The following is a 16,281-nucleotide window of genomic DNA, read 5'->3' as shown; positions in this document are numbered from 1 at the left end:
TTGGCTTGTTACAAACACAGTCGCGTAATACAAATAAATGACAAAGATAGAAAATATACCTCATTGGCCGCATGAACCCGAGAGGGTAAACTTAGTGGGGGTATTCATCTTCACACTTCACCGACAAAACTTATCTATAACTTTCCAATCTTCCTGGGGCTTACAGACAGCAGGCTTCGCAAGCCGCAGCCGCAGCGCATCTCTCTCTCTCTGATCTTAGCGAGTGCACCCATGCAGCGTCCCCATAACAACAAAACTATAATTTCCACACGGAACAAGTTTCCTCCTTTACACAAAGTTTTTAACAAAAAGAAATAAACATGAAATTATTATTTATTGGCCATGAGACATTATTTATTTAAATAATATGATTTTTAACCTTATATATATATTTAGGCAATATTTTAACTGCGAACCATGTGAGTTGCCTTTGAAGGCAGCTACAAAACTGTTAACCCCTAGCCTACTAGATCAAACGCAAGCTTGTAAATCTTAGGAAATGTAAAAAATAAAATAAAAAATAAGAACATATCCCAAAAGTATGTTGGGAAAATTTTGAAAAGTTAAACACTCACAAAGAAATAAAAAAAGTAGGATTGTCTCTAACAGAGAAAAGTGAAAGTGAAACAAGAACGTGTAACAGGTCTGAAAATCTAAACGAAACGGAAAGATCGTAGGCTACCGAAGGCAGAGAGGAGAGCTGCTGTTCGGGTGAGTAGCAGCAGACAAACAAAAAAAAAACATATCTTATCATAACTTATCATAACTTATCCGCATTAGACTTATTTTTCGAATAAATTATATGCTACACGTTTGATAAACCGCTGTGGCAATTTATGCATGAATGTCAGCTATATGTAGGCCTCGATATGTCGACACATTTTAATATTTCTGAAGGCCTTATAGCTTATATAATACATATGCAACCATGTATTTTGCACTACATAAACGCTTGTATTTTGTTTGCTTACTGTGATTTTGCAGATATTTGGACTCTGTAAAAGGGCAATATATTTCATTATAGTTTAGCGACATCTAGTGGATGGACATTGTCTTCAAAAGACTTAGCGCGCTGTTATTTTCACTGACGTCACATGATTGAATCTCAGGAATTATTTTAATGTGTAGATTTTAACAAGAACAGACCCAGATTATGAAAATAAAATTTTAATTAAAATATATAACAAATAGTTAAACAAATAGTCTCGGTTAGTTTTGGAAAAATATCTAAATAAAGATATAGGCTGATGATCAAAAAAAAAAAAGAAAAAAAAAGAAAAGATGATCAAGCATATTACTTTGTGTGCTGTCAATTTCAGAACTAAACTTAAAATGGAGAAGAAAACTGATAGTGGAGATGACCAGCTGTGCAATGTTGTGACAGAAGAACCCAGAGATGAACGTCCTACTGGTATACCAGTATTATTATTATTATTATTATTATTATTATTATAACTAAATTCAGTGCTCTTTTCTAAAGACTCTAGACTTCTAAAGATTGTTAAAAATAATAAATAAACTGAATGATTTTATTGTTTGAGATGCCTTACCTGAATTAAGTTACATTAACCAATAGTTGTATTTCTCTTGTAGGAAATAAATATTATATCCTTTTACCTGGGAAGACATTGAAGTCTCAAGAGGACATCCTAAGAAATGCCCTTCAACAAATACCAGGTCTACAGGAGGTGTCCACCGTAGCAGAGTGTGATGTCCTTTTGGTTTTCTGCATTATTGTTTCTAGGACAGGAACTGACATTGATGCTGCAGTGAATCAACTTAATTCCCTCTCAGGTAATGTGCTCTTAATGTAATGCATGTTGTAGCAACTCAAAATGTAATAACTGCACATAATATAATAAGTATTCCATTATTATTGTAATAAAATGTTCATAATGTAATAATTTTCTCAAAACGTCTTAAACTACCTGCGAAATGCAACAGATTTAAATATTCATGCAATTATTATTATTATTAACCATAAAACATTGGTATTCCTTTACGGTACATTTTAAAAATCTAAATCCTGTTTACCCTGCCTACAAAATCCATAAGATTATTATTATTATTAGTAGTAGTAGTAGTAGTAGTAGTAGTAGTATTACTACTACTACTACTACTACTACTACTTCTTATATACATAAGGTATACGGTTACGGATCTATGAGGGAGGACTCAAATGCAGAAATGAGTGATCAGGGGTTTATTTGAAAGACAGCAGACAAGACAGGATATTGTGAGGGAGAGAAGGTGAACAGTCCAAACAGTAGACATGCAGGGATGAGGCACAAAGACAGGCAGGCTGAGAGAGCAACCGCTGAACCCAACCCAGGATGACAGCATGAGGGATGGTATACACAGAATGGCAGCAAGACACTGGAGGAGAACAGTAGGTGCCTGCAGGATTGCACAGTACAAGGGGATGGACTCTCAGGGCACGAACAATTACTGCACCGGTCTTGCTGCTTGGCTGATGGTTTAAGCGGAGGACAAACGAGACAAAAGACACAGCAAGCACAAGACACAACGAGACTATAGACAAGGTGAGACTAAAGTAAGATCTGACTAGAAACTACAGTAGACTGTCAAACAAACAATGTAGCACACCAAGTTTATGGCACATAGAAAGTATATAACGAACTGGCAAAACACTAGGGCAAGAAAAGGGAGCTGAGAACAAGAGGAACAGGTGAGCACACTCAGACAAGGCACAGGTGAACACACTCAGGCAAACAAGGACCCAACAAGGGAGCAGAGAACATGAGGAACAGGTGACAACACTCAGACAAACGAGGACTCAACTAGACAAGAGGGCATGGTACTGGGAAACAAGGAGGCAAGAACAGAGGAGCACATGGATAACACAAACAAAGACAAAGAGAGAGCCCTATGTTCAAGCACAACACAAACATAGAGACATGAAACAAAGACAACAGATATACCTTAGAACACAGTGACAACATTCATCAACAAGTTGAGAAAGTAAGTGTCAAGAACATTTTCCTTCCAAAACTAAAGAGAAGACAAAGAGAAAACTGGCCAGGGAGGCTGTAAAGAAGCCTACAGCAACATTAAAAGAATTGCTGCACTTTCTGGCAAGTACTAGTTGATCCCTACATGTTACAACTATCTCCTATATTCTCCACCTGTCTGGGCTTTGAGAGGGAAACCCTTTCTGACTAAAAAACATCCAAGCTCGGCTAAACGTTGCAAAAACATATTCAGTCTCCCAAAAGTATTTGGAAATATGTGTTATGGTCTGACAAGGCCAAGATTGAATTTTTTGGCCAAAACTGTAAAAGGAATGGCACAAAAACAGCCGGAGGTGCAGCATCATGCATTAGGACTGCTTTTCTTCCTCTGAGACTGGGGATTTAGTGAATAGCTCCATGTACCAGTCGATTTTGGCACACAATTTTGGATTTTGGCATGAAAAGATTTTTCACCTTTCACCATGACAATGAGTGGGAAAATATTCCCAAGTCAAGATGTGCCAAGCTGATAGACTCCTATCCAAACAAACTGAGTGTTGTAATTAAATCAAAGTAAGTATTAGTTCAGGAATGTGAACACTTATGCTGTTGGTGATTCCAAGGTTCCCTTTGCTTCAGTTTCTGACACGTATGGGGGAAACTCAGTTTTCTCCAAATACTGAAGCCTAATTGGTTCATGTCTGTGCTTTTCACAGACAAATGACTTTTTAGCCCGCCAGAAAGGGCGGGCTGACTTTATATAAAAAAAAAAAAAAGACACCTTTACAAAAAGAGCATTTCTCCTGTTTCATGCTGGTGCAAGTGTCAGGTCCCCGACACGGTGCAGCCATCTGAAAATCTCAAATAACAGCAGGCAGACAAACTCAAAACAACATTAATGAGACTGGACAACAGAGGAGAGAACAGACAGCAACTTAAGTACAAGCCAAATGAATAAAATAATGATAAACACCTGTGCTGATTAAATGAATTACCATGACAACTAAAGAGTGGCAGGATTTAAAAAAGATATTTACCGGATAGTTTTCTTTATTTTATTTTTTATTAAATGTCTCTTTGGTTGTCAGTGCATTGCATAACCCAATAATGTCTTTAGTTCATTATTTTTTTTTTTATTTAGAAAAAATAAAGAATATCTATAAAGAATCATAAAGCTGTCAGGTTTATTCTTTTGTTCTGTTTGGTTTTATTGTGTTTTTAGTTAGATTTTTCCCTGTGTCCATTTGCCTGTGTTCTACTTCCTTGTTGGTTCCCACGGTTTCTAATTAGTTCTACACCTGTTCTCAGTTCTGTTAATTATATGTATTTAAGCTCTTAGTTCTCCCCAGTTCTTGCGATAATGTGATGTAACGAAACATTGTGTGTTTGGTTTGTGTTCGATCGTCCTTGTTCCTGTACTCTCCTGAGCATTTTTGGATGTAAATCAAAGACTTCTGTGAATTTCCTTCGTCGTGTTTACTGACCAGCAGTATATGACAATACGTGACAATAACTAAAACTATTAGTACATTTTACATTTTTATAGAACATACTTTTTTTTTTTTGACAACCATTTAAAAGACTAAATTGTATAAAAACGTATAATTACAATAATAGAAAGCAGAAACTTATATTTTATTAGTGCATAAATCTTAAAATGTATTTCTGGGTTAAAGTGACTCATAATAATGCGCATGTCATAATCACAAAATTCTTAATGAAACTGTTGTGTAGCTTAATTAGCCTACTTTTAATGTAATAGATTATTTTACATGGATCTGTTATTACATTTTGTGCTCAAAATTATTACATTGAAAGATAAAATTCATAATACAATACATTTCTCACAATAACCTATCGCATAATGTGAAAAATCATTATTACTTTGGAAAATCCTTATTACATTATGAGGTCAACATATTATAACATTAATAGTGTAATACCTATTACATGATGTGCAGTTATTATATCATGTAAGGCAGGGTTTCTCAAACTCGGTCCTGGAGGGCCACTGTCCTGCACAGTTTAGCTCCAACCCTGATCAAACACATTGATTAGCTTGCTCAGGTGTGTCTGATCAGGGTTTGACCTAAACTGTGCAGGACAGTGGCCCTCCAGGACCGAATTTGAGAAACCCTGATGTAAGGGATAATGTACATCCAGCCAGTTGTTATAGAATAAACCCCAGCAGGGTGATCAGGACTCCGACGTGAAGCGGATGGGTCTTGCATCACCCTGAAGGGGTTTTTACTGTGTTGTCAGTTTTTACCGGTTGTTATCAGGGAACAACATACCGCTGGTTGGCGCGATTGATAATTATCAGTATCAGTATCAAGTATCAGAATCAAGTGTTCCACAGAGCCGTGTAATAAGCTTTGTTATTACCATAGACTGTAAAAAAAAAAAAAAAGTCTAATACATTATGAGTTGCTACACATGTGCATGTAGTATTTTGTATCATCATCAGTGATTTATCTGATTCTAACTCATTTTAGTAATGAATACATACAACAACCATATGCCCACTTAATTTCAACAGAGTCTAAACCAGCTCTCTTCATGGTGCTGCATCACACATTTGACCCAGAGAAGATTGTACCAGACAGCAGGAGATATGTGACCAGAAAGAAAACATTCACTATCGACTGTCTATTTGACGAGGATGAAGGACTCCTGAAGTGTGTGAGGAATGATGAAGCTCTGGAAGGAATTAAACAATGGCTGCAGCCAGAGGTATCCAGTTCTTCAGGATAAATGATACAAATTAAACAGTAAATATAGTGTGAAGTATTTTTTTTTAAATGTACGGTTTAGGGTAAATAAAGAATATAGTCACAAATATGTCATTAGAGATAGTCTACTTGCATTAAAAACATAGTTAAATGTAATATAATTACTACTGTAATAAATACTTACTAATGAATACTAATTCTTCCTTATGATCTCTCCGCCAGTCTCATTTCTACGGAGCCGCTAAAGGGACACGTTGGTGTTCCACAGTTCCCTCGCAAAACGTTTGTGTTCCAATGAGAAACTTTGCATTCCCTCGCAAAAGTTTTGCGTTCGCTCGCAAAGATATTTGCGTTCCCTTGCAAAACCTGTTGTGAGCCCCTAACCTGTTGTAGCCTCTCAAGACAACAGCTTAGCTTATTATGGTAGATTAACAGTTGTGTAGCATGAATTGATATTTGACTTTCTGTGGTTTACAATCACTTTACATATATCGAAATAGATAAAAGACCCTTTAAATACATGTGTTACTTAAAGTGATGATTAAACAAGTGCAAAACACAAAATGCTACAAAGTTAGCTGCAAGCATAAAAACAAAGTTAGTTTCTAAGCAGTAGCCTACTTGAAATGGTAAACTGATTTGTTTTTTGCACTTTTAACAGTGTCTGGAGCAGAACTGGTACTGGTTGTTTTCAAAAATGCAAAACATATTGTCATCACTCAGCGGTTTTTGGTGCACATTTTGGGTAAAGTATGCTGGAACTCTGTTAATTGATCCAGCAGTCCAGCTCAGCAGTCATGTTCCGTTAACAAATATCTTTTGTATCACTCATTTCAGACACAACAGGATAGACGAGCAGAGACAGAATTGCCTAAAGCATATTTCAGTGAGTGTGTGTTTTTTTTTTTTTAATATATATATATATATTTTTTATAAGATATCTTATACTATAAAGATTTTTCTAATAAAATATTTGTTTATACCATCCTTGATTTTAAGAAGTTTTTTTTTTTTTTTTTCAGAAAAGTTTTCAGTACAGTTTAACTCACTAATTTTTGTTTTTATTGTTCTATGTGGGTCAAATTGACTCCAATGATTTCATAATGACTTTGGCTTGAACTCCTAATCATTCATTCTTTTTCCAGGTGAGACGGATCTTCAGTTTGAATCAGAACTGATGCTTGTCCTGCTGGGCATGCCTGGATCTGAGAAGACTGCAGTAGGACACATGATATTTGGCAGAGAAGAGAGTCAGGCCAATACCTCTTCAGCCGCCCTGAAGATGATTACAGCAGAGAATGGAGTGGTGGATGAGAGACAGGTGGCTGTGATCTACACCCCTGACTGGTTCGGCTCTGGACTCTCCCCGGAGAAAATTAAACAAAACATAAAATTCTGTACCCGTCTAGCTTCAGCTGGTCCTTACGCTTTCCTCCTAGTCATACCAGCAAATCAGTTTATTAAAGAGGAGAGAGAGATAGAGAAAGACATGGAGGTTGTTTTTGAGGAAAGGTGCTGGGAGAGGCTCATGCTCGTTCTCACTGTTTCTGATGAACATGAAAAGCTAAAGATTGAAAACCATAAATTTGGAAAATTTGGAAATTGTTTTCATGCCCTCGATATCAGTGAGACTGGAAGTAGACCTCAGGTTTCAGAGCTGCTGAAGAAGGTAGAGACGATGGTGGCAGGAAGTGATGGTGAGCCTTTTGAAATGTTACAAATGTAAAGTTTATTTAGATAGTGCTTTTCACAATACACATTGTTTCAAAGCAGCTTTACAGAAAAGCATGACGCAAAATGTTATAATATCTTCATGCCTTATAATCACATTTAGCAGATTAAAGCTCAGCAGTTGAGATTTGCTATATAATACCGCTAAACGTGAGTGTACTATATCTGGTTTAGGTTGGATATAGGCTACTTATAGTTATATAATTAGTTATTATTTATCGATTGGTTAATTCATGCGTTATGTGGTGAGAATTATAAATCATGTGAGGTTTTATTCTATTTATAACAATTTGGTGTAATGACAAGACTAATTTGGTGACGAGAATCAAACTATGGTTAAATGACAGGGTTAAATTACGCAGTTTACCTGAGGAGTTAAATGAAAGTCATGGCATAATACTTTTTAATGGATAATGGAGGGGGACAATAAAACTTGGGAGAAACAGTCAATACCAGAGGGCCAGTTCTCCTCATGGCTATACAGTCAAAATATAATGACAGTAATTAAGTAGATATTTTACTACACTTATTGAACTGTAATATGTATGCAGTGAAATTAAATCAATAAGTATGATATTCAAAATATTATAGCTATAGAGTGTAATGGCTTTTTATAGCTTTGGGTGAGTTTTTCTGTTATGTAAAGTGCTTCAGTTTCAATGTACAGTACTATTCATTTATCTGGGAACAGTATAGTGACTTGTTCAGGGGCGCTGTGTTTTGCCCTTTGTAATCTGAATATAAAATGTTTGTGTATTGCATATATTTTCTGTTAAGCAGCTGAATGCAGCACACAAACCCTACTAGTTTCAGAATATTAAAGGCTCAGTTCCCACAAAATGAAGCTTCTGTCATCATTTACTCACACTTATGTTGATCCAAGCTCATATAATATTCTTTCTTATGTGCAACACAAAAGGAGAAGTTAAGTATTCAAGTTAAGACGTTTGCATCACTGGATATTACACACTTAACATTTCCATTTTCACATCTAACATTTCAATATATAGGCCATATCTAATTATTGGGGGATCAGTACTTTGCTTGATCACTTTTGCTATATGTTTTCTCTTTGACAGTCCCCATGAATATATCATGCATGATATATCATATATCAAAATATCATCTAATGAGCGTAATGTGAATAAAGTAGATTTTAATTGACGTGTACACAATCAGTGGAATATGTGGAAGATAATGGATAATTCCAGCTTGAACACTGATGTCCTAATAAAAGGTTGGAAAGGCCTATTCTGAAACTATATATATATATTGCATTTAAAAACAATTGCCTTGTGACAAAGCTTCTCTTTACAAAGATAAGCTTCAATTTCTTGTTACAGATGGAGGAAGATCTAATGAAACAAAAAGTGACAGTCACCTCAGTTGCCAGACCTTGGCAGTATAAAAGAAGAAGAAGAAGAAAACCTTTATTTATCCCACAATGGGGAAATTTCGTTAGAAATTTAGAGCTGCTGAAAATCACTTTATTCATAATATCCGCCCAGACATTTGAACTGATTTTACAAGATTAAAACCAAAATGAAAACTGCTGTAGTATTCATTGTTCTTGGCTGTCTCCTCATAGTGAAGGTGAAAGGTGAGCGCGCTCTGGTATAAATAATGTTTTATGTTTGTTTTCTACATTAAAATGATCTTTGCATACTGTGATACTTTGAAATATGAATTCTAAAGCTGATCTGAATGAAAACTGAATTGTAGGCCAAACCGGGAATGTAAAGGGCAGATGTTTTGTGCTAATAAAGGGATGAATAAAGTCTCTCGAAAGGCAATCGAGAAGGTTTAAATCATCCCTCCAAGTCCTTCTTGTAAAAGATTGGAAATTGTACAAGAAATTCATTTGTGTTAATGCATAAATGCTTTTCGTATATATATACAGTATATCCGGTGTCAAAATTTACTAAGAAGAATACTGAAAGCCATTAAAAAGAGTTTTTTTTTATTAAAAAGGATGCAAATGTATTTAATTCCTTAAAGGGATAGTTCACCCAAAAATGAACATTAGCCCAAAATTTGCTCACCCTCAAGTCATCCTGTATGACATTCTTCGAGTACAATCGGAGTTATAATAAAAAATGTCCTGGCTCTTCCAAGCTTTATAATGGCAGTTGAAGGATTCCAAATTTAAGAATCTATTTCAGATATGCTTCCTTACATAACATCACGGTGAAGAATACTGATTTTAGCATTTGAGGTTTTAATTTAGATAGTATATAAACTGAGAAAGTGATTATTGAATTTACAGCAAGATATTCCTGCCCGACCTGTTTTTCCTTTGTAAGTTAAATGAGTCAGATCACGGAGACGCTAACATATTGTCTTTAATGGCTCTTGGAGCAAGAGCCACAGTCCAGACGTTGAATCGTTTGGCTGATTGGATTAGCACATATGCATTTGAGTGGTTATTAAATTGAGACTGCCGGTCTGGGGCGGGTTCCTTAACCTGTATACTCATTTACATGCTTTGTTTGAATTTGTCTCCACCTTCAAAAGTCCCTCCTCCTAAAATGCCTATAAGACACCATGTAAATTTATATACTTTAGATTATGTTGGATTCCTGCAGCCACGTACAGCGGAGTTCTCAATAAAGAATAACTTCTGTTGAACGTGATCCCAACTGTCTCCTGGTCTCTGCTTCGATGAAAGAAAACTTTACAACACAGTGAATGGCTGTTTCTGTTTTGAAGTCTATAAAAGTGCATCTATCATTCATAAAAGAGATGGCCTTAAGTTGCTCTTAGACTTAAGTCGAATCCGTAAGTTTGTTTGGCCAGAAGCTAGTTTATTTACTTTATAAAGTTTTAAATATTAATATTTTTTCACACAAGCACATCGCTTCGCTTGAGAAGGCTTTTATTAACCCCCCAGAGCCGTGTGGAGCACTTTTATGATTGATAGATGCACTTTTAGCAACCCATATTTGGCATCAGTTCACGTGTGCCAGATGTTGGTAAGTAGTCGTAAATACGTTGTCCTAGTAATAATGTTTGATATAATGTATGTTCTGTTTGTCGATATTAATCAGATTATCTCATGTTCAGTCACTGCATTATATCTGTCATCTCCTAGGAGGCTTTGCGTTTCATTACTTTCTAATTGATTAAACACGCCTAGACCATAGACTGTAAAAAAAAATGGCCCATAAAACTCGTACATCGGCATCCCATTTGTTTTGGTTTGTTTTGCTTAATTGGCGCCGCTGGGTTAGTGCCGTTGTAATGCATTGGTCAAAAAAAAAAGTCAGCGTTAGTTTTTTTTTGACATTTTTCATTAAACACGTAGATCAGCTGCCCATTGGTTCTTTTCTTGATTGACACTGGGCTGGCCCAATCACATCTTTAATGTGAAGTATAGAAATTAGGCCAGAATTGTTGCTGCATACCCCTCTGACACTGGGTAGTTGCGCCCCCGGCGTGGGCTCATATGTTTAAAGCGCTCATAAATACTCGAGCTCCGCCATGTGAACGGGAGGGCGCGAGGGGCGGTTTCGCTTTCTGTACGTAAGAAAGCTGGCCGTGAGCTCAGAGAAGAGAACAGCATAATTTATATCGCCACAGGGGGAAATGACATAAGCTTTCAGTTAGCGTGAGCACATAAGAGAGCGTCATCATATTTTGTGTTGGCGTTTGTTTGCAGGCGTGCATATAACAGGCTTATTTGCTGCAATATTGACATTTCCAGCCGCCTGAACTAAGAGGGGACTGAGAAATGTGTGAGAAATGGAGGTTGGTCTGACCTCTGCGGGACTAAAACACTCCCTTTCCTCCTTTCGCCGGTGAGTGACGCACATTAACGGGGCACGAGGGTGGGGTAGCTTTCTTGAACGTAAAGAAAGCTAGCCGCGGGCACTGAACATTGCTCGTGACCGTCCGCTCTGACATCCCTTGTGAACGCAGGGTGGGGAGCCAATTGAGCCAATTGAGCCCGCAGGGTGGGGAGATCCATCTCGTCACACTTAGGGCAGCCGCCCTTAGCGAGTGCAGCTTCTGCATGGTAACGGCCCAGACAGGAAGCGCAGAGGATGTGACGGTCTCCACCGACGAGAGGGCCTCTGCACGAGGCGCAGTTGGTGCGAGGAATTTGAAACAACGCCTCGCTGGAAATTTCTCTTTTAGAATGTGTCGCGACGGCAAACACAAGCTTTAGTAAGGATATGGCGCGTCGGATTGGCTCAGCAGAACAGCAGGTGAAGGCGGCGAAAAGGAAGCCGGCGTCCTCAGGGGCTGACATAGGACGGATGCTCGTCAACGGCGGCGAAGGCTTCTAATCCAGAGGTTCAGCGAAGTGGTGGTTCGCTGAAGGAGATTAAATCGAAAGACTTTGACGGATGATGGGCTCTATTTATAGCCTCTGGCCACGCCCATCTTGGCGGGCTCTGACGTGTCAGGGCGCGAATTGCCCTGATTGGACTACCCGTCATAGGTTGGTGCAGTTGCCACAGCACAGCCAATGACCGTGCTCACCGCTCATCTGTGTGCGCTGTGTAGCTACACTGCGTTTTAAAAAATGGTTTCAATATTCTCGAGAACTGTTCCCACAGTTTCAAACTTTTCCCCAGCTCATGCTGGAAGTTTCATAAATGTAGCGCACGCACGTGCCTACTGTCATGTACACACCCCTGCACACAAGCACTGTTCCCACAGCCACAAATATCTCCCCGGCTCACGCGGGAAGTTTAATAAAAGTAGTGAGCGTGCCTGCTTCACAACATGCACCCCTACACACAAATACTGTCAACTCGACACTCACTCTCCCCCCAACCAGCGCGGGAGAGACAATAAACGTAGATTATTAGATGTATTACCTTTGTTGACTTTTTTTTTTTTTTTTTTTCCTGTTGTATATTGTTTTCTTCTAATAAAAAAAATAATAAATAAATAAATAAATAAATAAATAAATGAAAAAAAGGGAAGAAAAAAAAAAGGAAAAATAAATAAATAAAAACAATAAACGTAGATTATGTGTCCACTCTTCAGCACGCACATCTACACATAAAAACTGTTCCCGCATCAGTTTTCCCTCTAACTCATGCTGGAAATGTGAATATGGGTACGCCCGCTGTGCAGGGCGCGCCCCAGCTTATGAGCGATGTACACACGGCTTCTATAGCTCAAAACGGCCTGACGGCCGGGTCCCTATCTCACAACGATCCGTCCCCAGCCTTTATTCAACCCCTAGCGGTACGGGCCAGAGTCTGGGAGGCTATCCCCGGCATATCAAAATGAGTGTTGAACATAATAAAACACGGCTACTCGCTACAGCTTGCTCGCAGACCGCCGCGCTTTCAGCCGTGGTCGAGACGAGAGTGAGAAAAGATGTTTCACACGTTCTCCACACCGAGGTGCTCAAACTGCTGGAGAAGGGTGCTATCGAAGCAGTTCCCCCCTCACAAAGCGAGTCGGGTTTATACAGCCGCTATTTCCTCGTCCCGAAAAAGGATGGCGGTCTCCGACCCATCCTAGATCTCAGACGCTTGAACAAAGCGCTTGCGAAGCGCCCGTTCAGAATGCTGACGACCAAACATATCCTCGCGCAAATTCGCCCAGGAGATTGGTTTTTCTCAGTGGATCTGAAAGACGCCTATTTTCATATCCAAATATCGCCTCATCACAGGCAATTTCTGAGATTCGCTTTCAAGGGACAGGCATACCAATACACGGTTCTACCGTTCAGCCTATCGTTAACACAACCCATCCCCCCCCCCCCCCCCCGTACGTTCACGAAATGTATGGATGCAGCACTTTCCCCCCTGAAACAGCGGGCAGTGCGGATACTGAACTACCTCGATGATTGGCTGGTTATAGCACATTCAGAGGCACAGTTAATAACATACAGATCTTGGATCTTCAGCCATCTAGAATGCCTGGGTCTAAGGATCAACTTTTCCAAGAGCACACTATCTCCCAGCCAGAATATCTCTTTTCTGGGTATAGTAATAGATTATATGTATATGAAAGCGCGCCTCTCTTCGGAGCGCACGCTCTCTGTTCGGCACCTAGCGGCGTCTTTCAGAGCGGGCGCCCGCACCCCCCTCAAAAGATTCCAGAGGATGTTGGGTCTTATGGCCTCAGCATCAGCGGTACTCCAGCTCGGATTACTGCAAATGCGCCCTCTCCAACGCTGGCTAAACAGCCGTGTCCCAGCTCACGCGTGGCGCTCCGGCCACTTACTGATCAAAGCCCTGACTCCCTGGAAAGCTGTCGACTGGTACCAGTCGGGCGTGAGTTTAGGTGTGATTTCAAGGAGAAAGGTGAGGGCAGGCCTGTCTCTGGTCTTTGGTCAAGCCCAGAGAAGCGCTTATACATAAACTGTCTGGAGATGAGAGCGGTCGCCTTAGCACTCAAAGCCTTGCTCCTATATCTGAAGGGTGACCACGTCCTGGTCCGAACGGACAACATGACAGTGGTGACTTACATAAACCGCCAAGGCGGCCTCAGGTCAAACACCTTGCACGCCATGGCCAGGAGTCTCATTCTATGGGCTCAGCACAACCTGAGCTCGCTGAGGGCAGCGCACGTGCCAGGCATTCTGAACCAGGGTGCAGATATGTTATCCAGAGGCAAGGTTTCCCCAAGGGAATGGTCTCTTCACCCTCAGACGGTTCAGCTAATATGGAGCATCTTCGGCGAGGCAGAGGTCGACCTCTTCGCCTCCGAAGACAACACTCATTGCGATTATTTTTTTCAAGGAACAAGGACGCGCTCGCCCACGAATGGCCGAACCGCCCGTTGTATGCTTTTCCCCCAGTCGCGATGCTACCTTAGGTCATCAAACGGATCAGGGAAAGCAAATGTGCAGTGCTTCTTATAGCCCCCCTCTGGAGGAACCGGCTCTGGTTCTCCGAGTTGACACAACTGCTAAATCAGCCCCGTGGCCGATTCCGCTGAGGAGAGATCTCCTCATGCAGGCGAACGGGAAAATCTGGCATCCCCGTCCCGACTTATGGACCCTTCACGTATGGCCCCTCAACGGGTACCCAGGGACCTCCCGGATAGGGTGCTGAAAACCATCACTGAAGCTAGAGCGCCCTCAACCAGATGCCTCTACGCTCAGAAATGGAGGGTGTTCTCTAGCTGGTGCGCCGCTAGAAACCTGAACCCACACTCTTGCGAGATACCGAGTGTACTCGCCTTTTTACAAGAGCTTTTGGACGCGGGTCACACCCCCTCCATGCTTAAAGTGGTGGCGGCGCAATGGATAAGACACATGCCTTTGGTGTGAGAGACCCGGGTTCGAATCCACTGTGAGACACCAATGTGTCCCTGAGCAAGACACTTAACCCCTAGTTGCTCCAGAGGCGTGCGACCTCTGACATATATAGCAATTGTAAGTCGCTTTGGATAAAAGCGTCAGCTAAATGAATAAATGTAAATGTAAATGTAAAGTATATGTGGGGGCCATAGCAGCATTTCACGCTCCGGTGGCCGGACAATCATTAGGAAGAAACGACCTTGTTGTCCGCTTCCTTAAAGGGGCAAGGAGGCTAAACCCTCCGCGACCTCCCGCTGTGCCTGTCTGGGACCTCTCCACGGTCCTGGAAGCGCTAAATGGCGCCCAGTTTGAGCCACTTCAGTCTGCCAACCTGAAGCACCTCATGCTCAAAACCGCTCTTTTACTGGCGCTCGCCTCCGTTAAAAAAGTGGGCGATCTACATGCGCTGTCTTCGAGCGCGTCCTGTCTTGAGTTTGGACCTAATGATTGCAGAGCCGTCCTTAGGCCAAGACTATATTCCAAGGTTATATTCCTAAAGTGCTCTCTACTCCCGTCAGAGCACAGGTTATTTCCCTAACAGCTCTCTCCTCACCAGAGGACGAAAGAGACACAAATTTACTCTGTCCCGTCAGGGCTCTCAGAGTGTATCTAGAGCATTCTGCGGCGTTCAGACAGTCAGAACAGCTTTTTGTGTGCTTTGGTGGTCACACCAAGGGTCTCGCTGTCTCAAAGCAAAGATTATCGAGCTGGATAGTTGATGATATAGTGCTAGCTTATGAATCTAAGGGCCTTCACTGCCCCTTAGGCATCAGAGCTCATTCCACAAGAGGCATGGCCTCATCTTGGGGTTGGTCAGGTGGAATACCCATCGAGGATATCTGTGCAGCGGCCGGCTGGGCCTCACCATCCACATTTATCAGGTTTTATAACCTACAAGTCCCTGTTCTGCATTCTAGTATACTTTCGGTATGAATGTGTAAGCACAAACCCCCCCCCATGAAACGTGGACCCGATACTATCCGGTCCTGTTTTTACACGAACTATGGTTCATATGTTATACCATGCATACATCACATAGGGGTTTTTTCTCTGTTTAACATGGGCCCGTTATCTCCAGTCCTGTTACAGAACTATAGTTCATATATACAGTATTAACCAGCCACTATATCATTAAGACTGGCCCTCATTAGGCCATTCTTTGTGTTTTTCCTTATGAAGCCCGTCACTGACTGGCTTATTGGGATCATACTTTACTCTCACGGCTTCAGGCATCTGCCTCGGGCTATATTAGAGCGAAGTCAAGCACGCACACCGTTTTGAAGGGGGTTCCCATAGCGTAAGCTACTTACGCAATAGGAGAGACCTCTCGAAAGGGAACGTCTTGGTTACTAACGTAACCTCGGTTCCCTGAGAAGAGGGAACGACTATTGCGTAAACCGCAGTGCTTGTGCTTAATCGGTGTATCGCTTCAGTCGATTTAACCTAATCTATGACGGCTCGATGGGCTGAATTTATAGCCTCTGGCCACGCCCATTCTGGCAGGCTCTGACGCCCCGTCATAGGTTCGTGCAGTTGCCGCAGCACAGCCAATGACCACGCTAGCCGCTCATCT

The 16,281-nt window shown here is 40.9% G+C and overlaps 1 protein-coding gene across 3 annotated transcripts; it reads left to right on the top strand.

Moving 5' to 3' along the window:
• The first annotated feature begins 632 nt into the window (after positions 1–632).
• Positions 633–8,272, top strand: LOC307158275 (uncharacterized protein). Of its 3 annotated transcripts, XM_079870708.1 has the most exons (8): positions 642–711; positions 1,320–1,411; positions 1,594–1,794; positions 5,512–5,705; positions 5,927–5,986; positions 6,366–6,449; positions 6,542–6,590; positions 6,850–8,272. In XM_079870708.1, the coding sequence occupies exons 2-8, from the start codon at positions 1,333–1,335 to the stop codon at positions 7,428–7,430; spliced, it is 1,248 nt and encodes a 415-aa protein (XP_079726834.1). In that variant the 5' UTR covers positions 642–711; positions 1,320–1,332; the 3' UTR covers positions 7,431–8,272. The 3 variants fall into 3 exon arrangements, with proteins under 3 accessions (XP_079726836.1, XP_079726834.1, XP_079726835.1); XM_079870709.1 differs by lacking the exon at positions 5,927–5,986; XM_079870710.1 differs by lacking the exons at positions 5,927–5,986; positions 6,366–6,449 and having other exon boundaries at positions 633–711.
• The last annotated feature ends 8,009 nt before the right edge of the window (positions 8,273–16,281 follow it).

This window comes from Squalius cephalus, assembly GCF_949319135.1.
Source record: "Squalius cephalus genome assembly, chromosome: 5".
Lineage (NCBI taxonomy): Eukaryota > Metazoa > Chordata > Actinopteri > Cypriniformes > Leuciscidae > Squalius > Squalius cephalus.
This window is presented reverse-complemented; position numbering and strand designations above follow the sequence as displayed.